The following is a 22,353-nucleotide window of genomic DNA, read 5'->3' as shown; positions in this document are numbered from 1 at the left end:
AAGCTGTGCACGCGACACGTGATGTGAAACTGCTCTCAGACTGACACCTTGCCGAGCCGATGAAACTCGAACATTTGTCTTCGGAGGTTCTTTTAGCAATCGCCGACAGGCTGGGGGTCTTTGACTTGCTGAATATTCGCTTGCTTTCGAGGTTCTGGTCCAATTTCTTCTTGACCCATGAATCGACATTGTACCATTCAGCCTGCGTACTGCATGGATTTGCGAAACCGCATCAGCAGTTGGAGGAAGCTATAAAAGAGCATCAGACTGAGACGCAAAAATTACGTGGAGTTGTTTCCTGGAAAGGCTTTTGTGAGCTGCATGAACAGGTGTTCAGTGTGTTATGAGTTCACGAGATTGAACTAGGCCAGTACAACGTGCTGCTGGACCGCTATTGGAGGATGGGGGATAGCCTTCATCCGCCTCGACCGAGGATCGTAGAACGGTCAAGTTTTACGCGCAACATTCCTCATCGTATCAAGATCGACAGCTCCGAGAGCTTGATCATGAATACCTCAGATGATGGTGAGCGGATCCCTTCCTTTACGGAGATCCTTCCGCCCATTTGCGCTTAGGAGGACTTTTCGTTCGGTGTGCATCCACACATAAGGACTTGTGGTGCATGTATCAGGTGCAGTTGACCTTCCCAAGTAATCGCCGCACAATTAACCGAAAATTCTGGACAAGCAGGAAGCTGTCCGCGAGTTCGCGCACATAGAATACTCAAATGGATATGCTATCTTTGATCGGGGGGAAAATTGTCACGAAGTATGGGTGAAACACAGCATGTTGCCTAATCTTCAGGTCCCATGCGAACCCACGTTGGAGCAACAGCAAAACGCAGAGGGAGCAGTGGACTTTGAGAACGATCCTGAGAATCCCTTCCGGGGGTGTATGGTCCCCTTCGGAATGCTCAGGAACCCTATCCGGACTAGGGCATATCGCTTTGTCTACCCTCTTTTATTGGTTGCTTCTGAGCATGACCGTCGCGTTGTCATTTGGCACGTACCGACCCGAGAAATTGTTGAGGAATTTCCCATCGATGGATCTGAAGGACTTGAAGGTGGAGCTTGGAACCCCGATGGGCCTGACCGTATCAACTATGTGGAGCTGAGTGCTACGCATGTCTTCATCTCACTCAGTGACCGGCTGGTGGTGTTGGAGCGTGGAAAAATTGCTCCTGAACTCAATATCTCCCAGGATGGAATTGCAACACCTTCTAAGCCACCCAAGGCAGGTCGTAAAGTATTTGAGTTCACCAGAGAGTCGCTATGGAACGACACAAGACTCTGCTCATCGCGAGCCCATATTCCTTTCAAGAACCCCACGTCAGATATTAGCCCACATCGATGGATCACGGACACAAATGGGACTTTCCCTATTGCTCGAGAGCTGGCAGATGGGGTTGTCTTCACGGCGGTGCACGTTTCACCCGATGGTGGAAGTTTCGTCGCAGTCAGTCAAGAAGGGCTCATCTTATACGTCGAAAACATGCTCGAAGTTATCGATGTCCTGGATAAGGCGGCATTAGACTCTCCTATTGAATGGGGCGACAAGATGGGACTTTGGATACTCTTTTCCGGGAAGCATATCTCAAACCTGGCTTATGATGGACTCAAAATTGTCCTCAACACGGTATGTTTTCCATCAGTTCGTCGACCTCTGTCTATGTTTAATTATTTCCAACAGCCCAGCGAGCTGTGCGTCTTGCACTTAAAAGATGCCCTCGATTATGATAAACGTTTCACACCATCGGAGAATGGACTGTTGACTATCGTATCGTTCTCCCGCTCCGACGGCGCAACAGTTTGCTGCATCCAAATGTCTGAAAGCAACATCTGGTCTGCCTCGTCATCCACTCTCACAAGGTGTTGCATTTATGCTTTTCACAAGGTACACATACACGGGAATACTTCGCTTCCCTTGGCCGGGCGGTATGTCATTGCCATGATACTCCCAGATGATGAGCTGAGGGGAAAATTGTTTAGATCAAATCAGTGAGTTTGTGGACCAAATTGTTGTGGTGGACTTCGCATACGAGATCTAAGAGCCTGGGAACATTGATTTGGGTAAACCCATATCTCAGGCTACCAGTTACTGACAATCAGGGGATGCGACGGACAGATTGCAACATGAGATGTATAGGAGGTTACTATGTACATGTAGGATCTTAATGTGGCAATCCACCAGTGTGCATCGTGCGTCCATGGATAAATCACAATGTCAAGCCCAGAAGATTCGCAAGTGCATTTTGCGAAGAAATCTTTGGGGGCCGTGCCCACATCGAGTTCCACTAAGACTGGGGTCTCACTTGCGTTCAAGTCGGAATTTTCTCACGATCACCATCCGATTCATCCAGTTCATCGGATTTGTCTGCATTGGCATCGTCGTTATTAATTGCATTTTGAGAATTCATTTGGGATGATCCCCCAAGTGAAGCATTCCAACGGTGTTGAACGGCGGAGCGAACTTGATCAGTTGTGAGCGACATGAGAGATGGCCAGCGGGATGAAGGAGGCAATTGGCTAGCTCTTCCGGGACGCATCCGTGGCGGGAGGTGGTCTTGAGTTGAAGGGATCGCTGGGTGCTGGGTGCTGGGTGGCGACGAGACAAAAAGGGGGGTTTTTCGCTTATCCATTGCCTGCGATGAATTCGGCGAGTCTAAGAAACTTGCGTCGACGAGGTCCTCAACAGGGGATGGGCTCGAACGGTTAACAAGCAGCGATACATCATCCACATTGGTCCCGTTAGAGAGCCTTGCCCTTCTGTCCGAAGACGCTCCAACTTTCCTTTGTGACCGTCTAGGTTCCTGTAACAAATCCTCATCAACTCAAGCATAAAATGAGGCACCGGTGCTTACGTCCGAACTCGCCCCATCTTGGTCATGGTCAAAGTTCTCAATTGATGCCGCCTTGGTCGGGGAAGCATGGTGTTCTGGCTTGTGGGCTTTCGATGCAGCCGAATCAGCTCTATTCTGAGACCCACTCGCTTGCAAATCCCCACCCTCAGGCGACGGAACAGTGGCCCTAGGAATGCGTCTCCCAACCTTGGGCGTAGAGCTGACCGTGTCTGACTTTGCCCTCCTCACGGTCTTCAAGCCTCTGACACGCAGAGCAGTCTGAGTGGATCCACTTGCCGAAGTAATTGCTCTTGTCAAGGAATTTCCAGCCGCACGATTTTGACTTGCTGGAGTTGGCGGAGCCTGACAATCCGGCAGAGGAGTTTTAGAGGATGTAATCTGTCTATGTTGGAGATCCCTAGCCTCATCTATGGCGGGGAGGTTCTCCATTTCAGCAAATTGATCCTCTGAGATTGGCTCCACGCGCCTCGAGTGCGATAAAATCACTTTGCTATTGTGCCCACCGAGCGATTGAGGCAGGGACTGCGAGTTATGCGCCAGGAGCGTTCCAGAATCACGACTCTTCGCTGGCGCATTAGATTGACGTGGAGACGCGAAAGACTTCAAATTTGATAAAGGAAGAGGCGATTGTGATTGGGCATGCGACACCTCTTCTGCAGCCCTCGGAGACTCCGCAGTGCCGCTGGGAAGTTCCACTGATAAATCTGATCCTCTCTCCGGCTCACCAGTGTCGGAATCACCTGCAGCAACTTCGACCTCAGCTGGGGTGCAATTTTCAATCAAATTGGCATCATGTACGGCCTCCGAGAACGCAGGATCCGTGGTATATCCCATTACTCGAGATTCTGGCAGCTGCTTTAGGAGAGCCGAAGTCCTGGTTCTCCGCTGGGAAGATTGTGAAGCGTTGTGACGTCCAACATGAATTTCATCCTCTTGAGAAGATTCTGATTCGGGGACAAGAACGCGCGCCGTCATCCGTTCAGGAGATATCCGTGGCTTTGTAGCCGCTGCACCGTGTTGAGGAATGTCATGTGCGTTCGGCATTTTAGACGTCTGCATATCGTCCTCACTTTCGGTAACTTCGTCTGCGCGATCTACTCCACTCGAGGTCGCTGAGGTACCATGGGTACCATGGGCCTGCGGAGGTTTGAATTGGTATGAACTGAAGCCGTCTGATGTCATTAAAGGACTTCCGGATAGCTGAAGGTTGCCTGTTGCCAGCTCCTCCGATGTCTGATGTTTATAGGAGCCTGCGGCGTCGTCATCAGCACTTGGAAGAACGGCAGATGTAGGATATCCCCCGTTGTCCTTCAGGATCGCAGCTGTCAGATTAGCCGTAGCCAAGTTCTCCATTCCACCGTGAGCATCAATCGGCTTCTTTGTTAATTCTGAGGGATGAGGTCTGGGCTCTTCGGGACCTCGTTCCCCCGTAAGGGCGCAGCTTTCTTCGGTGTGACCAGATATCTTGCATACATCGCAATTCAGCGATGTTGTAGGACTCGGGGCATCTATGTGCGACTTGGGAGCCTTGACTGTCTTTGGACCACTTTTGCGTTTTAACTTCTGTAACACTTTCACTGATAGAGCAAACGGAGACGTTTCAGGAGTGAGTGAAGGCGGGATAGCACCTGCGTTGAGGCCCACCAGGAGATTATTGACAATGACCGAGTCCTGATCATCAGGGGTGTTTTCCGATGTCTGAAGGGGCTCGTGGGTGTCAACTCCCAGGGAAGAACTTTCTTTCTTCCTCTTTTTCGTAGAAGTACTATCATGCTGCACGAGATCAACACGTTTACGTTTGCCTGAACTTTTTCTCGTTCCCCGTGTGCTGACGTTGCGAATATCAACTTCAGGTGTTGGATCTCGTTGAGCCCCGACTTCGGAGGGAATATGATCACCAGACACCCCACTGACGGACCCTCCCGGGCCTTTTCTCCACTTCTTAGAATCCTGGGCAGACGGTTCACGGGCGGAGGTTTCTTGTCTATTTGTGACCCCTATGGGACCAGTAATACAATTTCAAAGGACGGAAAAATCGACCGATAAATGGCTTCACTTACGCCTCTTCTTACTCGTCCTGACGGGCAAAGACATCATTGAGTCATCTGGTGGAGTGCCGGGCGAGAGGCTGCGATTTGGTAAGACTCGTGACATGGAATTTAGGTCAGCAAGAATCTTTGCCAGAGATTTATCTAGTTTGCTTGTGTCGCCCACACCCTTTCCCCGTGGGGTAGGGGAAGACACGATATGGAGATGAGACCCGTTTACATCAACATTGGACGATTGACCAGTGACTTCTTGCTTTCCCTTCTGTGGATTCCACATGAGTTCTCTGAAAGAAGGTCAGATAAATCAAAACCAACCTTCTTTTTCGGTGGAACCGAAGTTGATGGTGGGTTAGGTGGAATGGTTTCATTTCTTTGTTTCCCGTTGGGGGTTCCGGGGACTTCGTTTCGTTTCTTGCTTCTGCGCACCTTTGTTGGCTAGAGCCTGAATGAGCGGTGTAACACAAAACAGCTTCAACAAACCTCAGGAGTTTTCTTTTGTTTTGCTAAAGACGGGGGTGCTGATTTGTTACGCGAATGGGAAGGTTCCATGTGCCCCGGGTCGACTGGCACCATATGCGAAAACGTTCTCGGGCGTTTGGCGGCAAAACGCTGTGTTTAAAGTTGAGTGAAGCACAGCTGCAGAACCTTGCTGAGCACTTGCCTTACTCATGGGCACTTCTTCGGAACAGCCATCGACAGAAATTGAAGACTTGGAAGGTGTGTCGTCGAACGAGACGTCGAGTTCGAGGAAGTAGTTCGAATATGAGCTCTCCTTCAACGCGTTGAAATCTTCCTCTGCGTTGCTATTTATGAACTGCCAAAATGAATTAAATGCATACGGTCATTCTTACCATCCTCTAAGTCAATGCGCTCTCCATTTTGAAGCTGAACCAGGCGAAGGTTTGTTTCCGGGGGTAGCCCCAATTTGTTGCGAATCACTGCTTCGCAGTCCTCAATCGAATCCTCTGAAGGCAACGTATGCCATATGCATTGATTTATTTCACCTGCCGGAGTTTGCGGCAAAGCTTACCTCTAAATACGCGAGCAAAAATCCGTCCATTGGGACACCGGTACTTGATGATCGGGGCACTTTCACGCGTAATATCAGTGGGTGTCACCGGTCGTCTCGTGGAGGAAGACATAAGACGTCGCCTGACGAGCAAGGTGGAAGCGCCGGAGGTGAGGAATTTCAGGGACAACCGACTTTGCATCCGGCGAACTTGCAGTCCAGCCATGGCTCATCATCTTGCCTCAATTTTTGGAACTGGTACGTGTCCTGGACCACATATCTGATGCTATGTGGACCCATTAATGCCTCGTTTATCTAACAGAGCAAGATCGTGTCAATTGTTCTTTCTATTACAAAGTGGGCGGACGCTGCGTTCGACATCGAACTCCGCTGACCAATCCAACCCTCCCCCCGCATAGATTGGAGCCTGCCGGCATGGGGATAGGTGTTCTAGAAAACATATAAAGCCGCCATTTTCTCAGACCATATTGCTTCCAAATGTGTATCACAATCCTGCCCACAACCCAAATGCCAAGTTCACAGAAAAAGAGTTGCAAGACAACTTCGATGCTGTATACGAGGATCTTTACTGGTACGTTATCCGGATTCTCTCTGGCACTTACGAATCTCACTATGCTCAGCGAACTGGCCAAGTATGGGCACTTATTGGAGTTGCACGTCTGTGACAATGTTGGAGATCATCTTATAGGCAATGTCTATGCTCGCTATGAGTGGGAAGCTGAAGCACAGGCTGCCGTGGACGAGCTCAATAGTCGCTGGTATGCCGGTATGTTCTGGCATTCTGTGCTCATCGGGCATTGCACGCTTACTAATCTTCCCTCAGGTCGTCCATTGTATGCTGAATTATCACCAGTCACAGATTTTCGTGAGGCATGCTGCCGGCAAAATGAGAATGGAGAATGCAACCGAGGTGGTTTTTGCAACTTCATGCACCTTCGTCTTGCCTCCAAAGAACTGGTATCGTCTCTAAAAGCCGGTCAGCGTCTCGAGCGCCGCCTTAACGGTTCAAACAAAAACGAGAGCGCCGGTGGATGGCAGCCTCCATCTGAACGGAACGGAGATACTGATGACTTGGATCGTAAGCGTAGAAGATCAGCAAGCCCTCGCGGACGTGACCGATACGATGACAGGGAATACGGAAGGAATGACCGTGATAGCGATCGATATGATCGCCGCCGTGGAGCGAATATATTAACGCATTGATGTCCTCTTGTAGCTTTGCAACGATGAAATGGCAATCTGATTATTTCCAGATTTCGGTACTGGGCTTGTGACGGCACTTCGGCTGATATATCAAACAATTCCACTCATCTGGTTTAGCTGCCCAGCATGACGCCTACTACTAAACGCTGTTCGATAGCACATCGCGAGTCTATTCGACGACAAACTTCTTCCAAACCCTGAGGAGATCTTCTGCTTCTTTGACTTCCGCGCAGTTTGAGGTGGCGATCATTTCTAGATATTCTTTAGCCAGTATCATGTCCCCTTCAAACCTCGAGATTGGTTGAGGTGCGTCAGGCAACATATCCGGATGTAGTGTCGAAGGCAAAGGTCCTTTTGACCACCATCCTTTCAGCATTTCGTACCGAGCAAGCTCAATTGCGTCCTTTGAGAACGTGTGTATTGGCTTGCCGGCTCGCTGGCCGATGTCGACGCACCGCCTATGGTAAGCTGCGGCCTCGTTTGCTTCTCCAATTTGCTCGTAAAGTTGGGCCAGTGCATGATACGAACTGGTGTCATCCTTATTCGCTCCAATCAACGCACGCTTATAGCATTCGATAGCCTCGGCATAACTGAGTTTAACATAAACGGCCGCAATTTTTGGGATCAGGAACCTTAACTCACCGCTCGAGGGAGTGGTATGTCTTCGCCAGAGCTTTCCACATCCTGATGTCGTAGGGCCTTGCCAGTATACCATTAGCATTGTCTCAAGCCGAAAAAACCCTAACCACCTTAATGCTGTGGACCGCTGGAAGTAATGCAACGAGTATTGAGGCATGTCCAATAGCTCGTATGCTTGGCCCAGGCCATGCCACGCCCGATAGTCCTTCTTATTGATGTCTATGCATGGTCATCGATCTGAAACGCTGATTGATGGTAAGCACTTCTGTCCTCACCAACTCCCCGCCGATAAGCTTCAATCGCAGCATGTGAATTTTTCATCTCCAGATACTCGTGACCCATGAGCGTCCACGCAGCACCATAGGTCGGATCCAGATTGACAGCGCGATGGTAGTATTTGACAGCTTTCTCATGCTCGTTCCGCAAACTGTAGTAGTTTCCTGGGCCCTCCATGAACACTAACTGAGGACACGATGTCACACACACTCACCGATTGCTAGGCTAACCTCTGGTCTATCTTTGTTGACGCCAATGAAGTGTTGAGCAAGCTGGCTCAATTCAGCTTGCTTTTTCATCGTGTACAAAATATTTGAGTATGTATCAACGTCGTCGGTTCTGAATGGATCCAGTTCCCGCACTTCACCAAACAGTTTGACAGCCGCTTCATAATCTACAATAACATTGCTTAAGTCAGAACGCTGATGAAGACTTTGAGAGAGAGAACAAACCTCGAAGACTATAAGCATAACGCGCACGTAATGTTTTCAAATACAGACTTTCGGGAAACAATTGGAGCATCTCGTCGAGTTCTTCCTCCAAATCTGGGCTCATTGCATGTCCATCTATCATCACACTCAGAATGAACAATTTCGTCATTGGGTGCTTTGGTAATAAAGGGCGTAAGCGGTCGATCTGAAACAAATAAGCTGGTCTTGAGAAGTGATAAGCGTTACAAAAGGGTATGGAACGCTACCACATCATAGTCATCTACCACTTCACGAAGTAAGGTCCAACAACTCCAATTCCAAGGGTATGCCCGTAGCGAAAGCACCGCGCATTCGAGAGCTTCAGCTTTCCGTATTAGACCCTTCAGTATAACACCTTTTCTAGAGGATAAATCATCGGTGGCACGTCTCATACATGAGACAAGAAGCCTCACAGGAAGATCAAAAATGGATCGATGACGCCTTCGAGTTGTTCAAGGATGTCATTTAGGTCGTCATTCACTGGTGAAGGGGGGTGAGCATCGATATTGCGTATGTCAGGTTTAACCTCTTAGGCAAACGATGTTAGTCTATAGGTCTGTTTCAGCTGTCTAACTTTGAACCTTTGCGGGACATCCAAACATCGTACGCTTTCTTCTCGCTCGCCTGTGCATGTTAAATCAATAAAATTGTGTACGCTAAGAAAGGGTACTAGTCACTGTGGTACTGACCAGGAATCGGCAGTACAAACCAAGAAATCGCGCTCTTGGGTGTTTGCAATTCCTCAACAGGAAGTCAACGCGTTCATGCTCCTTGGCATCATAATGCGCACGCGCAATCATAAACAAATCCTCCTCTTCTTCTGTTATAGGAGGCTCCTCATACGCGTCAGAGACAGGAGAGCTCTCGTCCATTAAAGAATCATGTATTGACGATAGGCCAATTTCGCTCGTGGAAATGGATTGCATGCTCCCGTTCCCCTTATAAGTCCCGGATGACAGTACCGTATCAAGCGAAAACCGTCGCCCTAACGACGTATCGGAATGCAGCGATGTATGATACGACAGCAGCAATTCCGATGCCCTGCATCCTGAGTCATTAGACAAAATATGCCTAAAGAGTTACATCACAGACCATTTCGAGGCCACATATAGCCCTCTCTGAGAGCAGTCCTTCACCACTTTCCTTAGAGCAGACCTATGCTCCATAATAGCAATGGTAAATTACACCCACTCGATAGGACAGTTATAGCGCCAGCCAGTATTGGAATCCTGCGACAGACCAAGGTCACGGGACTCCCACGCCCAAATGGCTGACGAAGACAGCAAAGCTGACAGGGAGAGCGCAGGGGATGAAAGTAGCATGGCCGCGCCCTCTTCTGAGGGCTCAGCATCTCATCCCAGGTCCCCAGGCGTGGTGGGAAATGACCATGTAAAGAACACTCCCGACGAACCCCCAAAAGTGTGGCCGGAGGATCGAGCAATGCTGCTGCAACAAGCCCGCGACTTCCTGGCTACGCCGGTTATTCATGCTTCGGATGTTTCAAAGAAGAGAGGATTTCTGGAGTCGAAGGGGCTTACCCATGAAGAAGTCGACTCTTTAATCGACGAACCTACGGCAGGTTTGCATGTCCTCACAGCGCTTTGCCACACTCAACTTCCGTTTAGTCAACGCCTCCCCCTGTTCCTCCGAAGACATACATTCCACCTTCCCCGCCCTCAAAACTTCCGGGGATGCTGGTGTCGTTGACTCGGGCCTTGGGCTATGGTGGGGCGCTTGCTGGGGTAGGCGTGATGCTATACCAGGTCGGTCTCATCGCCGCCCATCGCTTCTTAGTCTTCTCCAGTACTCAGACTGCGCCATCACCAGCGTTACATATTCCCACTTCTGAATGATTCTTTCGAATCTCGTCATAGTCTACGGATACATGGCCTCCAGTTGGTTGAACAACTGAATAAGGAATTGACGAGCCTTGCGAAACAAACCACCATGCAGCCCGCCTCTAATCAGCTAGACAATCCAGAACAGACAGTTAACGAATCATTATCTGACCCTTCTCCTCATTCGGTCGAGAGGCACATATCTCCCAGAGTAGAGCCCGAGGTGCGCATTCAGCATGTTCACGCTGGCATTTTGGATTCATAGACCACTCTTTAGAGGTTGTGTGCATCCGTCGTACGGCTAGCCGAGGCAGCAACACAAGACCCCAACTCAACAGCTGCGATATCACGGTCTACTTCGTTTTCTCGGACGCTGGAGTCGGTGACTGATCTGATTGCATACATATCATCTCAAACATACCTCATCCCTGCTGCCTCTTCTTTCCGACTCGGAACGATGGGTAGTTCTGGTGGCAGCGTAAATGTTCTTGGTCCCGCTGAAGAAGAGGTCCGACGAGAGCTGAAAGCACTCAAGGGTTTGGTATTGAACAGGTTCGTTCCTACTACTAGTGCCAGTCGCTGTATCCTTCTAACATGCTGTGAAACTATCCAGACGGTCATTTGCCCATGGTGTATAGACCGGCATAGATCGACTTGTATAAGAGTTCCCGTTCTGCAGCGTATCAATATGTTTGTCCGAGTGAAAAGGCGATCGGCGTCGCCAAATACCACTTCCTTCAACACTCCCTTCAACATGTCTCGCAAGTTTAAGTGCACGAGTTGAGGGCCCGGGCACTTGTAAATTTAAATGACAACACTAATAGACGAATAGTTTAAATTTAATGGAGGAACGAGATTAAATAGGACTTGTGTGCGCCGGCCTCAGCGCCTCAGTCGTTTTCTTGGGTATCCGCTGTGCCCTTTGCTAGGCTTCGTCTTCTGTACGCATTATTCAATGCCTGACGCCTCCAAGCTGATCATCCGCGATGTTCAGTTTACATTTTCTTGATTATCTGTTTGCGAGTCTGGTTCTGATTTCTGCTGCATGATCGGTACGTCGATTTATATTTTTCTTCTTGATGCGCGTCCGCGGTACGCTTCGGCCTCCGTGCCATCTTTCTTTTATGCGCGCCCGCTGAGCGCTTCGGCCTCCGTGCCTTCTCTTTTGCGTCCGCGGTACGCTTAGGCTTCTCAGCCACTACTTTCTTGCGTCCGCGCACGCTGGATTTTTTCTACGACTTCGTCGTTTATTATTTAACTAATTTTCTTTTCGGTTCTGGTTAGGTTGCCGTTGAATGTCTGGTTTTGCATTGGTTAAGGCAGTATAGCCTTGGTTTTCCTTTGCAAGTTGGATCCCGGGTGTTTACGGTGGCTTTTCCTTTCGGCTGATCCCTTTGTTTTGTAACTTGACTTCTTCCCTCCTGTCTGAATCCCCGTTGTTATTCTCACTCGTCTTCATCGTTACCCTCCACCTGCCCCATCGCCTCCTGTTTGCTTATCTATGTATTTACCGGCTCGCTTCAAATCAAGAGGCTTCGACGTCCTGTCGGGGCCGTCGCCACCCTATTCTTGTCACATTCGCTCACACACAAGATGAATAAACACCATTCAATTACGGATCAACGGCCATGTGATGTCTGTCACATTAAAACGAGTCAATAGAGTGACAGTTGTAACTTGTCTAGCTGTGGTTGTACCGCTTCGACAGCAGAGGCTGGGGTCCTGCTCACTGTATTGTGCCAATCACCAACCGTGAGTATGGAGTCCATTGCTCCCCTTCTCGAAGCCGCCAGTCTCTTACAACGAGAGGTGCGAATAACTTCATCCGTATTTGACGTGTTGTTTGAACTTGACCTTTAAGCTCCCTCGCATCAACTACTTGCTTGATTTTGCAGAGCAATTTGATCGCTTTCGGAGAAGCCAGGAAGCTATGGCTTCAGCCCTCGGGGCTCTTATTGAATCGCTTCAACAATCAATGAACTCGCATCGCAGTCTGAATGACCAGATACTCCAGCAACAGAGCGTAATCCTTGCTCGTCTCTCGAATATCGAGGATTCTTTACAGAATCTACAGGACCAGAGTGTGGTTGCCACTACAGACACAAATTATACTCATTCTACACCTCAACGTCCATCACCTCGTACGCCAATGGCGTCCGTTCATCCTGAGCGCCCATTAAGCTCTATTGTAAATGGTGGCAGCGCGACGGGGGTTGGTGCTGCACAACATGAAGCACTTGAAGCACCACATACGCCTAGCCGAGGCCCAGTCGATATTGCGGCTGCGGCATACCCCACCCCAACTCGTGGGTGAACGATGCACTTTTCTTTGGCAATCTCAGTCTTAAAGATCTTTTTTAGCCTCCTTGGCGAATGGTGCCCAGGTTGACTCAGTCGGCCTGAGCGGTACATTTGAGCTACCCTCCTCGCCGACTAATTCTTCGTCCATCTCAAGCGGCACTCACAGACCTGGGTCAGTCACATGGAAGCTGGCGTGCATGTGTCTGGTCCACTTATTCTTCTCTATTAGCTCCTTCGCCTCGCATTCTGGTCCTCAGCTGGTAGGTCGTGCGATCGTGACGTCCACTTGCGATTTCATTGAAATGGCCATAGCCCGTTGATTCCGATAGCAATACACCCCCACCCTACTCCGAAGGTAGCCAGGCCCAAACTCCAGATCACGGAGGATTTTCAGCAACACCACAACCATCCACTCCGACCTCAATTGCCCTTTCACATGTGCAATTGCCATTCTCATCTCTTCCCGAGCCCCAGCGCCTTGTGGTGGAGTGTGTACGGGAGTTGATGCGCAAGGACACTAACGCACGAGGAGTCCACGTGAACGATATTATTTGGGCGCTGAAGGACAGTGTCGGCGAGTGGACGGCTGAGTCTTTTCTGTGGGTTGACTTCTACTCGGGGTTTGCATTTAAAGGATTTATTTTCATTTCAGTGACGCATTTGACGTCGCTGAAGACCTCAGGTTGATTGAGAGTCTTGATGACGATGCGGTAACTAGTCTTTACTCTCGCTCTCGCCCTTTTACATGGACTTATTTGGGTTGGTCTCTTAACAGGAGCGATATGTTGCCCTCCCCGAGGAATTGCCCAGTCCAGCATGACTTACGCCTCTAATCTGTCGCCATTTGTATGCTTTATGTCATTTATCTTACCTAGGAACATCAGCATCAGCCATTTTCATCCATACCAACGTCCGCTCCTCGACTCAGACGTTGTAGCACCAGAGTTGTGGATAGCACTTATTCAAAAATTTGCTTGCGCTGCTTGTAAACGATTTTTATTTTGGGTGCCTGGCAACAGCCGCTTGTAACGCCGACATTACAACGACAGGGCTAAAGCCAGAGTCTATTCTTGATATTTAATGCATTCACAGCGGGCAAAGTGGATGCTAGAAGAGTAGATCGCTGACCAGTGGCATCAGCTGTACTAGGCTGGCGAGCCCCGGTGTTTTTAGAGGGTGATTGATCGGATCATGTCACGGAGAGCCAACTCCACCCGTCCCGTTCGTAACGTTGCTTCCGACGACTATTCAGCCGAAGTCCAGATGGCGTCAATGTCTTAAATAACTCCTCTGACGTCAAATCTGTTGGTTCCCTTCACTGGAAGCGTGAGGTAAGTAGGTGGTAGGGAACCCCATCATCACCCACGAGCTTAGGAATACCAAGGTTTCTTCATCGCCTATACCATCCCTGTAGGTGAGCACTATATATCCTTTTAGCACCTCGTTCTTTCCGCAAATATTCAAAGTTGCAATTGTGAAAATCTGAGCACGGTATCAGTGTCATTAGATATCGTGCTCTCAGCTCACACATACATCTCTGAGTGGCACAAAGGGACAAAGCACTAACAACAATGAAACTTTTAGTTTTGTTTCAATAGTGGTAACATATTATTGACTAGCCAATCATCGGCACAAAGGGCATCGGAATGTCATATCAACAGCAATATCTTCACGCTTGGCCTAGGGTACACCGACGTGTCGTGAGGTGCGTCAGAGGAGGGTATTAGGAAATAAGGACTAGCGACGTTCTCGCACAGTCCCGTTGTACGTGAACTGAGGAGAAGTCGTAACTTAGGCTTCGTTCGGTATGAAGAAACAGGCCTGTTTCTTCCAGTTTTTCAATTCAATATTCTCTCTCATTTCTTCTACCTAAAAAAACACGCAATTTTTGTATTAAGAAACAGGAAGAAACAGACCAAAGAAACCTGTTTCTCCATACCGAACGAAGCCTTAAGAAACAGGCCAAAGAAACCTGTTTCTTCATACTGAACGAAGCCTAAGACCCAACATTTGTGTCTTGTAGTCTCAGGCGCTCTGAATGCGCACTGACTTTGGTCGCAAGTAATCCAACACAGGAAAGCTCAACATCAACAAACGTGAGTTGGCCACAGCGTACGCCCAGAAATTTATTTGTTTGTACTGCTTCCCACCATATGTCAAACGCTTAGTGATTGTGGGGCCTCGATTCCTGAATCATTTTAGGTGGGGTGACTTTCTCAGGGTCACGAGCGCGTGATTTGATGCCGGCAAGCCGCCAAGGGCACTGGTATTTACATTTCAGTCTCTGAGACTGGATGTTTGATATGAACGCACTTATCAGTGCAGTCGGCGTGCTGCGTGAAGAGGTATTCTGTACTTACAGACAGCATATCTTGACCCCATTTCTGACGGAATCGATTAGTTGCCCAAGCTCCACGAAGTGCTCGGTCACGTAGAGCAGTTTGGCCATTTTCAACAGAGCCAAAATGAAACCAACGAACAGCTTCGACAGTTCACGGAGATCTTTCAGGAGTTTAGGACAATACAATTGAACACAAATGAGCAGTTATTGGTGCAGCACCAGGAACTATCGAACAGAATAAGTAATCTGGAAGGGACTATAATGGCTGGGCGGGCCGCATATGCTTTCCTTCCGTCGGTTTCCGGTGGCTCAGGGAACACAGCGACCTCAGACACTCAATACCCGTCACCCCAATCCATGATACTTACACTTCCACGGGATGATGGTGAAATGTCTGTCGATTCGGTTGTTGCGGAGGATGCGGACGAGGAAAGTCTCCGAAAATTGCGTGAAGAATTAATGGGGGGGCCTGAAGATATCCGTACTATTATTGAGATGGTTTCCGGCTCGAATGGAATTTCCCATGCACCGGGACGTGAGTATCATGTATCTGAGAACGTCTGGCCGCTCATCTATCCACAGGGGTCCCGCTGAATGAGCCACGATCTGGCAGTCCCAGTACGTCAGAGGGTACTCTACGCACACGCACCGTTAGTCGATCATCTGACACGCAGACTGAACGAAGCCCAAGGAAGTCGTGAGTGACTTGACCTTTTCACCATTATGTACTTTATTCACGCCCATGCTTCAGATCAATGAATTCAGCAGTCCCTCGACGTTCTCGTCCCGTAAGCCTAAGCTAATCCGGCCTCATTTGCTAATTCAACAGTAATGATAATAACAGCCCCTGAGGGCTGAATCGGAAGCCACCCATGCCACCGGAACACAGAAGCAACTAGAGACCTCCGGTCATCCACCCAAATCAAACAAAAATCCTTTCAGGAGACAACTGGGTACATCAGACATGTCAGAATCGCTACAAGCCTCCACCAAACCCTCGAGTCCGAGTTCGAGCTCTGCTCCCGCGACACAAGTTATCACGGGTGCGTCTCATCGGGCTCAAGCAATGCTTTCCCCAATGCCAACTCGAGCCTCGACTCCGATCGCGGAGGCGCCAATGACGCAAGTCGAATCAGGGCCCCCAGTGATTCCACAGCACTCGGTGGCCTCGCCGGTACGGCTCCCTCAGCCCCCGCCATTGGCTTCAACATCGGGATCACCGTCGTTATCCAGGCCCCAACGGCGTTTGTTCGAGTGTATAAGAGAGTTGTCGGATGGACATCCAGAAGGGGTACACATCAACGCCGTTGTCACGACCCTCCAGAAGAGAGATGATAGTTGGACTCCAGAGGCAATCCTGTTCGTTTATTTGCAATTGTTATCAACAGTGCCTGTGCTGATTTGCAATCGCGGGCGGACGTGTGCACGACATTCGTCAGGGATGCCTTCGATTTTCTTGTGGATAATGGCTACATAATCCCTACTGAGGATGACGAGGTGGGCTCGTCGTTTTCCTCTCAACTAGCTCGGTGTCAAATAATCACCTTTAGAGCTTCACAATCGCTTGATCGCTTGAATCGTCAGTCCGCCGCCTGCCATACCCAAGCTCTTTGTGGCTCCATCCGTATCTTGTCTACAACTTTCCACACCCTATACCCACCAACATGTGTTCTACATTGATTAATAGGTATTCCCCATGCGGTGGCCGCAATCCATCACAACTGTCTGGAATTCCATTGGATTGTACATACATTGTGGGGCTATCAAGTACATTTGTTTTCAAACGCATCAGCACACTTGAACTTTGACAATTGACTTCATCACGATCCGCCCATCGATTCGCTGATCCTCAGTCGGCCAACGCGGCAACAGCAGCATTTGCCCCTTGTTCGAAGCCATGCTCGAACTCCCAAAGTTGAGGACTTGTTCCTTTCTCTTGGACATGGTCTGCTACACGTCGACTCGTCCAACGACCAAGGAACCCAATCGTGGGGGACGAGTTTGATGCGGGTATGTTCTGCGAGAAATGTTTCGCATCATCCCATCCTTTGGAGAAGCCGTCTTGAAAGCGCCAAGGCTCTTTGCTTCCATGACCGTGAGCCTCCCAGTATGCCACATGGGAATCTAAATGCGGGTTCGTGAAGAAGTTGAGAACAAATTGCATGGAACACAGGCTCAGCGTACGCACCATAAGCCTTCCTTAAAGCCTCCTGTTTCTCGTTGTCGGTAATTTTCCCTCTTCCTATACCCCTCTTCACGCCACCACGCCAATGAGGCAAAATGTCTGCCAATCTTGAATCTCGGGCAGACCAGCCAGCATCCCAGCCTTGACCTTTCTTATATGTCCAAAAGAAACTCCCAGCGGATGTCGCATCGAAAACTTCAGATTGCGCACGTACAAACACCCTTCTCTGTCGGTCTTGCTCTCCAGCATCCGCTCCGGGAAGACCGACGGAGCTGGGACCTAAGGCCCCGGACCACTCGCCGATGACGAAATTACCCTTAGCTTTCGATGAGAGAGACGTGAACCATCCTCTTGTGTCCGTTTGAATGTTATGCGCGTGTTGGTCACCAGTAAGCTTCAAGTCTTCAGGTGTGAAGCAACGATAAACATGATGGTCCAATACCACAAAGTCGTGTCGTTGTCCCGTCCAGGATGCATACCAGTTCGGATCCCACGCATCGCCGACGTAGATGGGAAACTCATCAGCATGTCGGGGCGGAAGGGCCGATCGGATGGCGCGAATTGTGTCTTCATACCATCCTTGGAGGGAATCGTTGTTAGCAGGCTCATTCAGGAGTTCCAGACCCACAACATTGGGGATAGGAGATAAGGCGGCAGCGAGAACTCGCAGTGCACGGACTGTGGCGGACTGATTGTGAGGCTCCCAGAAGTGGACTTGACCGGTTCCAGTTCCCGCGTGAGGGTCCTTATTCTGTGCCCCTGGCGCAGCGTGAAGGTCTAGTCATCGCGATCATTAGGAAACAGATTATGAGGGTTGAAATGCGAGATGCCTACCGACGAGAACTCCTATGCCATAACTGGCTGCCGTAGAAATTGCTCGGGAAATGCGCTTCCACGCGCCTTCGTATACGTCCCGGTAGGGCTCGAAGTCTGTTCCATGGATGACAGATGGCTCAAGGCCACAAATGTGATAGTATCCAATCTGAAACCATAATTTAGCTACCGTTGCTTTCAATATTCAGCAGTATTCTTACTGACAGGGATCCTGACAGTATTATATCCATGATCCCGTATCCAGTCCCAGTCTTCATCCTTCAACCACGAGTCCCAATGAGCCTCGAGGTGTTGTTTAGCGTGTGGGCCGTGCGCCAAAGCGAGATCGCATTGACCATCAACTTCCTTGAAGGGCGCCTCCGAAATCCATCGCTCCAACGTGAACCATGAGCCTTAGAGAATGGTCATCAGTGAATCGCCATCGATCTTTCGAGGTGTGGAGGTTGGAATTCTGCTCTAACCTAGGTTTATGCCATACTGCTTGCGATATCGATAAACTACGGCCTCCGATAGGGAGGGAGAAGTAGTGGACTGAGGCTCATCCGGCGCGTAATGTGCAGAATGTTCGTTCTGACCACTGATCAGGTCGCCAATGTTGCTTAAGATCCTGTCCATTTTGGGTGTAAAGAAACCAAGCGCGTGACATCGGAGGCACATTGAACGGAACCATTCGCTTGCTTGCGCTGGCGGTCCCTGTTTGCACTGCTTTGGGGGATATGGAATGCTCCATGTTGTATGGGTCCCCGGTCGCTCGGTTTCCAGTACGTCTCTACGTCACTGAGCCTCTCAGGCTCGTTGGCTGACGTCGCTGGGCAGTGCTGGTCTCCAAGTCGGAAGCGCCACACGAGGAGGATTAACGGCATGCAACAAAGTCCCGATGGCAATATCTATACTCCCCCAGTCCCAGTCTTTGACCCCTTGTGTTTGTTTGATGATGGGTTTATTTAGCCCAGAAACATTTCAGCTCATGACGTAGCTAGTTCGGTTTCATTCCGGTGACTGGGGTAGGTGCACGACTCTCGAGGCCGAAATTTCCTCAGCTAGCGATGCCAGGAACCTCAAGCAACAGCGGTGCCAAAGAATCATGTACCATAATTGGCATGGTGGCAGTGACATGCTTGTCAATTGACGCAAAAACGTCAAATATCTTGCTGTGGTTGGTAGCTAGGCGAGAGATATGCGTTTACCCCTGACACAACACTTAACCTTATCAATGGCTGGAGCTGATACATCAGTCTGGCGCAGAACCTTTCCAACTCAAAGCCGCATAATCTCCATAGTGAACACTGTAGCGGCAGGTTATTGGATGTTCGGCACGACAACAGGTGGGAAGACCTCCCTGGTGACATCTGTGTTGTAACCTTAGCGATGGTGGCGATAGGAAAGCACCCTTTATGCCTATAAAGCTTGGTGGCGTGAGGAGCAGGGAAACTCACAAGATTTGTCCTGCCTTGCTCGACGCTGTTGCCCTCTTTCTTCCTATCCTTCGATTTCCTTGAGGTCTGCGTTTGTTAGCCATGGCTGCTGTTAGAATTGTGTTCGCACTTGTCACTTGGTTAATGGCTGTGCAGGCGGCGCCGTCACTCTTCAACGGTGAACGACACGATATGAGATTTAAGCGAGGAGGTTGCCCTCTGTCAAATGCGCTTACTCCCTGCACCTGGCCCCAGAACCTGACCAAGTCCACGACAGCGCCAGAATACGTGATGGTTGGTTATGGCACCCAAGTGAGTCCTTCGCTGTCGTTCAATCACACGTTTACCAGTGCGCTGAATTATGTTAATCCGCAGAACTACACCTGCTCATCTTCCGGAGCGTACTCTCCCGCGGGCGCTGTGGCCAAACTTTATGACGTCTCGTGCATGGCAAGCACACCAAAGCTTGAGACTGTACCCCAACTCGTTTACGACTTTATCGAGACCAATCCTACTGGTCGAACCCCATTAGCTGGACTAGATCTTTCCCGGCCTTCCATACACCACTATTTCGTGAATAATGGTGCTGGAGGCATCAATCCCAGGTTCGACCTAGAACCTAATGGCGCGCTGGTCGCGTTCAGTGTCATGAAGAAAGTCCAGGTACACTTTGTCCTTTGTTTTAATTCCGTCGTCTTCGTGCTTGTTTATATAATCTCTTTAGGATGTTCCTGATCCAGAAAATAGCAAGGGCAACGTTGACTGGCTGTTACTCCAGAATGTCAACGGTACCCTTGCGAAGTCTATCTACCGCGTCAGTACATACTTTGGTCAGCCACCTAAATCTACATGCACATCCGGACCGGCAGATGTTACCATTCCGTATGCTGCATTATATTGTAGGCCATGTTTTGAATCTACGTTTCTCAGACAAAAGCTCATAATTTTGTATTCACTTAGATTTCTACACAACCTGATCAACTTTTATCCTCATACACACTTCGATGAATTATGTTTTTCCCATCCCTACTTTCCTGTGCAAAATCTCATGCAGAAGCATCATGGTGATGCTTTTATGACCCCGATGCATTACGTTGTAGCCCTCTTTGTTGTTTCTCTAGGCATCCATTCAAGAACGTGGTGCTTTATGTCTTCTCGTATAATTAATACCACCTTATGTATCTGTTGATAGACATAACCCCGATATCGGATCGGGGCAATCGAATAGTCTGTATCATAGCATCCCAGCCATTTGCCCGTCAGTGCTTTCCATCATCAAGCTCTGCAACCCTCGCACCCTCACTCAGTGCCTTGCTAACCTCCAATTTCTCCATCACGGCTCGGTATAAGCTTGATTCCATCCGTGACGGTTTTGCTTTCATTTTCCCTTTCGTCGACACAGGTGCTAATAACGCCGGTGATGATGTCAGTCCGTCCACATGCAGTGAGGTGGAAACTGAGGAAGAGAGGGTTGAGACGGGGGCAGATGATGGTGCTTGGGGAACTGCACTTGATGATGAAACTGTAGGGTCGGGAATAGTCAGATGGGAAGGAATGACAATCAGTGTGGAAGGCGGAGGGGGTGGCCACTTGCGTGTTTTAAAATAGCGGTTAGTGAAAGCCTCAGAAATATAACATGGGGTCAGCACACACATCGCGTCGAGGCTGGTTAAAGTGAAGAGCCGCCCAAGGAGGGTAATCTTTCTCCAACCTAATGATATGGTCCTCGATGGTTTTTAGCCGGAGACGAATATCTTCTGGAGGTCGAGGAACTGCGTGCATGGATAACCTTGGCCTCAAAATGGGCGTCCTCAAATGGAAAATTTGTGAACTCACTGTATCTGATAGCAAGGTGCTCCTCTATGTTTTTGAACCTCTCCGTGAAACCTGGGTGTCTATCAAGTATGGGCACACCTTTTCTGGAGTCCCCGATCACGCCTCCTGCCCCTTGTTCGGGGGCATTTCGCAACACTTCAACTGGATCCTTGAAAGTACCATGCATAGTCTTTCCCAAAGGCCCTTCATCATTCTTTACAATATCATACTTCATCTGGATGTCGCGGTTTACGCGTATCGCGCGGGTCCTTGCACATGTGGGAAGAGGTTCATCACATACGTCGCCAGAAGATGAGGAATCATGCTGCGCAGGCGAAGTTAAAGATTCATCTACCCGTCGACGTTTCATTGGACGAAGGAACTCCTCGATGTTGTTATGATTAGAGCGGGCATGATTGGACGCCAGGAACTGGGATATGGACCTTGTCAACTAGCCGGAAAGAGTTAGAAGCCAAGTTCGCAATGATTTGAGTATGTGGGAGCGCACATTGGCAGGGGAAGTGGGATGAACGGAATCCTGAACATAATGTAACTTTCTTTCTTCAATATCACTCTGCGTAGAGTTTGCTCTAGTGTGAGATGCTTTCTAACATTCACGATCAGTGGCCTTTCTCTAGCACAGGCAACAATGCATACCGCCAACTCGTTGGCCAAAGTGGCAAGAGCGGGACTTACGACGTCTTGTTCAAATGTTGAATTTAAAGTAAGCATATCAGTTTCGAATGACCTGAATGTTTCATTGAAACCAGTCTTAATGTTTCCTCAGAATACGGCAGGCAGACGAAAACATAATGCGCACTGTCTGAAAGAACTTCCGCAACGACGCGTCCCAAGAGGTGATCGATGTTGTTGAATCGGCTTGCCTGAGTTCATCCTGCTTCTGTGATGAAGAAAAGGATTGTCCTGTTTGGTGCATTTTGCATGTGGAAGAGCAACAAGACGTTGTAAATTAATCAGTCTGACATTGCGGAAGATCCTTACGTGAGCATTCCCTAAAGCAGGACACATTAAGCGCTCGTGGTTTCATTCAATCCCGCCGTCTCAAGCTTTGTCCATGACTCCATATCTTTTAAAAGC

General features: G+C 49.3%; 12 protein-coding genes across 12 annotated transcripts; 8 read left to right on the top strand and 4 right to left on the bottom strand.

Moving 5' to 3' along the window:
* The first annotated feature begins 10 nt into the window (after nt 1–10).
* Nucleotides 11–2,134, top strand: EI90DRAFT_1315206 (uncharacterized protein). The gene is made up of 6 exons (XM_039051658.1): nt 11–312; nt 367–525; nt 576–631; nt 691–1,635; nt 1,690–1,841; nt 1,894–2,134. The coding sequence occupies exons 1-6, from the start codon at nt 60–62 to the stop codon at nt 1,949–1,951; spliced, it is 1,623 nt and encodes a 540-aa protein (XP_038922849.1). The 5' UTR covers nt 11–59; the 3' UTR covers nt 1,952–2,134.
* EI90DRAFT_3032463 (uncharacterized protein) lies at nt 2,122–4,363 on the bottom strand. Its single transcript, XM_039058393.1, has 2 exons — nt 2,861–4,363; nt 2,122–2,809 (listed from the first exon to the last, which is right to left on the bottom strand). The coding sequence occupies exons 1-2, from the start codon at nt 4,211–4,213 to the stop codon at nt 2,318–2,320; spliced, it is 1,845 nt and encodes a 614-aa protein (XP_038922848.1). The 5' UTR covers nt 4,214–4,363; the 3' UTR covers nt 2,122–2,317.
* Nucleotides 4,364–5,252: 889 nt separating this feature from the next.
* Nucleotides 5,253–5,778, top strand: EI90DRAFT_3032462 (uncharacterized protein). The gene is made up of 3 exons (XM_039058392.1): nt 5,253–5,334; nt 5,389–5,517; nt 5,570–5,778. The coding sequence occupies exons 1-3, from the start codon at nt 5,267–5,269 to the stop codon at nt 5,661–5,663; spliced, it is 291 nt and encodes a 96-aa protein (XP_038922847.1). The 5' UTR covers nt 5,253–5,266; the 3' UTR covers nt 5,664–5,778.
* Nucleotides 5,779–6,141: 363 nt separating this feature from the next.
* EI90DRAFT_2903921 (uncharacterized protein) lies at nt 6,142–7,141 on the top strand (the record flags this gene model as incomplete). Its single annotated transcript, XM_039054157.1, has 5 exons — nt 6,142–6,175; nt 6,240–6,274; nt 6,337–6,509; nt 6,559–6,704; nt 6,762–7,141. 5 exons carry the CDS (start codon nt 6,142–6,144, stop codon nt 7,139–7,141), a joined length of 768 nt encoding a protein of 255 aa, XP_038922846.1.
* Nucleotides 7,142–7,310: 169 nt separating this feature from the next.
* EI90DRAFT_2903838 (uncharacterized protein) lies at nt 7,311–9,692 on the bottom strand (the record flags this gene model as incomplete). The annotated part of the gene is made up of 12 exons (XM_039054156.1): nt 7,311–7,431; nt 7,504–7,731; nt 7,784–7,840; nt 7,888–7,999; nt 8,056–8,220; nt 8,271–8,450; nt 8,509–8,711; nt 8,749–8,886; nt 8,940–9,054; nt 9,212–9,389; nt 9,489–9,567; nt 9,619–9,692. The coding sequence occupies 12 exons, from the start codon at nt 9,690–9,692 to the stop codon at nt 7,311–7,313; spliced, it is 1,650 nt and encodes a 549-aa protein (XP_038922845.1).
* A 100-nt stretch (nt 9,693–9,792) lies between these two features.
* On the top strand, nt 9,793–11,002 carry EI90DRAFT_3116141 (uncharacterized protein; the record flags this gene model as incomplete). Its single annotated transcript, XM_039062860.1, has 5 exons — nt 9,793–10,113; nt 10,152–10,289; nt 10,354–10,587; nt 10,642–10,916; nt 10,978–11,002. The coding sequence occupies 5 exons, from the start codon at nt 9,793–9,795 to the stop codon at nt 11,000–11,002; spliced, it is 993 nt and encodes a 330-aa protein (XP_038922844.1).
* Nucleotides 11,003–12,081: 1,079 nt separating this feature from the next.
* On the top strand, nt 12,082–13,889 carry EI90DRAFT_3032453 (uncharacterized protein). The gene is made up of 6 exons (XM_039058391.1): nt 12,082–12,670; nt 12,726–12,837; nt 12,895–12,925; nt 12,978–13,264; nt 13,318–13,375; nt 13,441–13,889. The coding sequence occupies exons 1-6, from the start codon at nt 12,295–12,297 to the stop codon at nt 13,483–13,485; spliced, it is 909 nt and encodes a 302-aa protein (XP_038922843.1). The 5' UTR covers nt 12,082–12,294; the 3' UTR covers nt 13,486–13,889.
* A 933-nt stretch (nt 13,890–14,822) lies between these two features.
* On the top strand, nt 14,823–16,666 carry EI90DRAFT_3150283 (uncharacterized protein; the record flags this gene model as incomplete). Its single annotated transcript, XM_039065649.1, has 6 exons — nt 14,823–15,010; nt 15,067–15,541; nt 15,589–15,703; nt 15,758–15,794; nt 15,851–16,365; nt 16,446–16,666. Coding segments are annotated over exons 1-6 (1,413 nt in total), but the record flags the coding sequence as incomplete, so codon positions are not given.
* Nucleotides 16,667–16,704: 38 nt separating this feature from the next.
* Nucleotides 16,705–18,737, bottom strand: EI90DRAFT_3032451 (putative cytoplasm protein). The gene is made up of 5 exons (XM_039058390.1): nt 18,487–18,737; nt 18,230–18,417; nt 18,026–18,173; nt 17,195–17,968; nt 16,705–17,130 (listed from the first exon to the last, which is right to left on the bottom strand). The coding sequence occupies exons 1-5, from the start codon at nt 18,680–18,682 to the stop codon at nt 16,856–16,858; spliced, it is 1,581 nt and encodes a 526-aa protein (XP_038922841.1). The 5' UTR covers nt 18,683–18,737; the 3' UTR covers nt 16,705–16,855.
* EI90DRAFT_3032447 (uncharacterized protein) lies at nt 18,714–19,438 on the top strand. Its single transcript, XM_039058389.1, has 3 exons — nt 18,714–19,029; nt 19,079–19,350; nt 19,407–19,438. The coding sequence occupies exon 1, from the start codon at nt 18,761–18,763 to the stop codon at nt 18,971–18,973; it is 213 nt and encodes a 70-aa protein (XP_038922840.1). The 5' UTR covers nt 18,714–18,760; the 3' UTR covers nt 18,974–19,029; nt 19,079–19,350; nt 19,407–19,438.
* A 6-nt stretch (nt 19,439–19,444) lies between these two features.
* EI90DRAFT_1313898 (uncharacterized protein) lies at nt 19,445–20,517 on the top strand. The gene is made up of 5 exons (XM_039051657.1): nt 19,445–19,525; nt 19,597–19,752; nt 19,816–20,103; nt 20,165–20,339; nt 20,401–20,517. Exons 2-5 carry the CDS (start codon nt 19,633–19,635, stop codon nt 20,415–20,417), a joined length of 600 nt encoding a protein of 199 aa, XP_038922839.1. The 5' UTR covers nt 19,445–19,525; nt 19,597–19,632; the 3' UTR covers nt 20,418–20,517.
* A 40-nt stretch (nt 20,518–20,557) lies between these two features.
* On the bottom strand, nt 20,558–22,003 carry EI90DRAFT_2988706 (uncharacterized protein). The gene is made up of 5 exons (XM_039056049.1): nt 21,913–22,003; nt 21,764–21,862; nt 21,277–21,706; nt 21,094–21,212; nt 20,558–21,029 (listed from the first exon to the last, which is right to left on the bottom strand). The coding sequence occupies exons 1-5, from the start codon at nt 21,985–21,987 to the stop codon at nt 20,700–20,702; spliced, it is 1,053 nt and encodes a 350-aa protein (XP_038922838.1). The 5' UTR covers nt 21,988–22,003; the 3' UTR covers nt 20,558–20,699.
* Between the last annotated feature and the right edge of the window lie 350 nt (nt 22,004–22,353).

The sequence above is a fragment of the Cantharellus anzutake genome (genome assembly GCF_015039405.1).
Source record: "Cantharellus anzutake strain C23 chromosome Unknown EI90scaffold_3, whole genome shotgun sequence".
In the NCBI taxonomy this organism is placed as follows: Eukaryota; Fungi; Basidiomycota; class Agaricomycetes; order Cantharellales; family Hydnaceae; genus Cantharellus; species Cantharellus anzutake.
The sequence above is the reverse complement of the archived record's forward strand: the minus strand, read 5'-3'. Positions and strand labels throughout refer to the sequence as shown.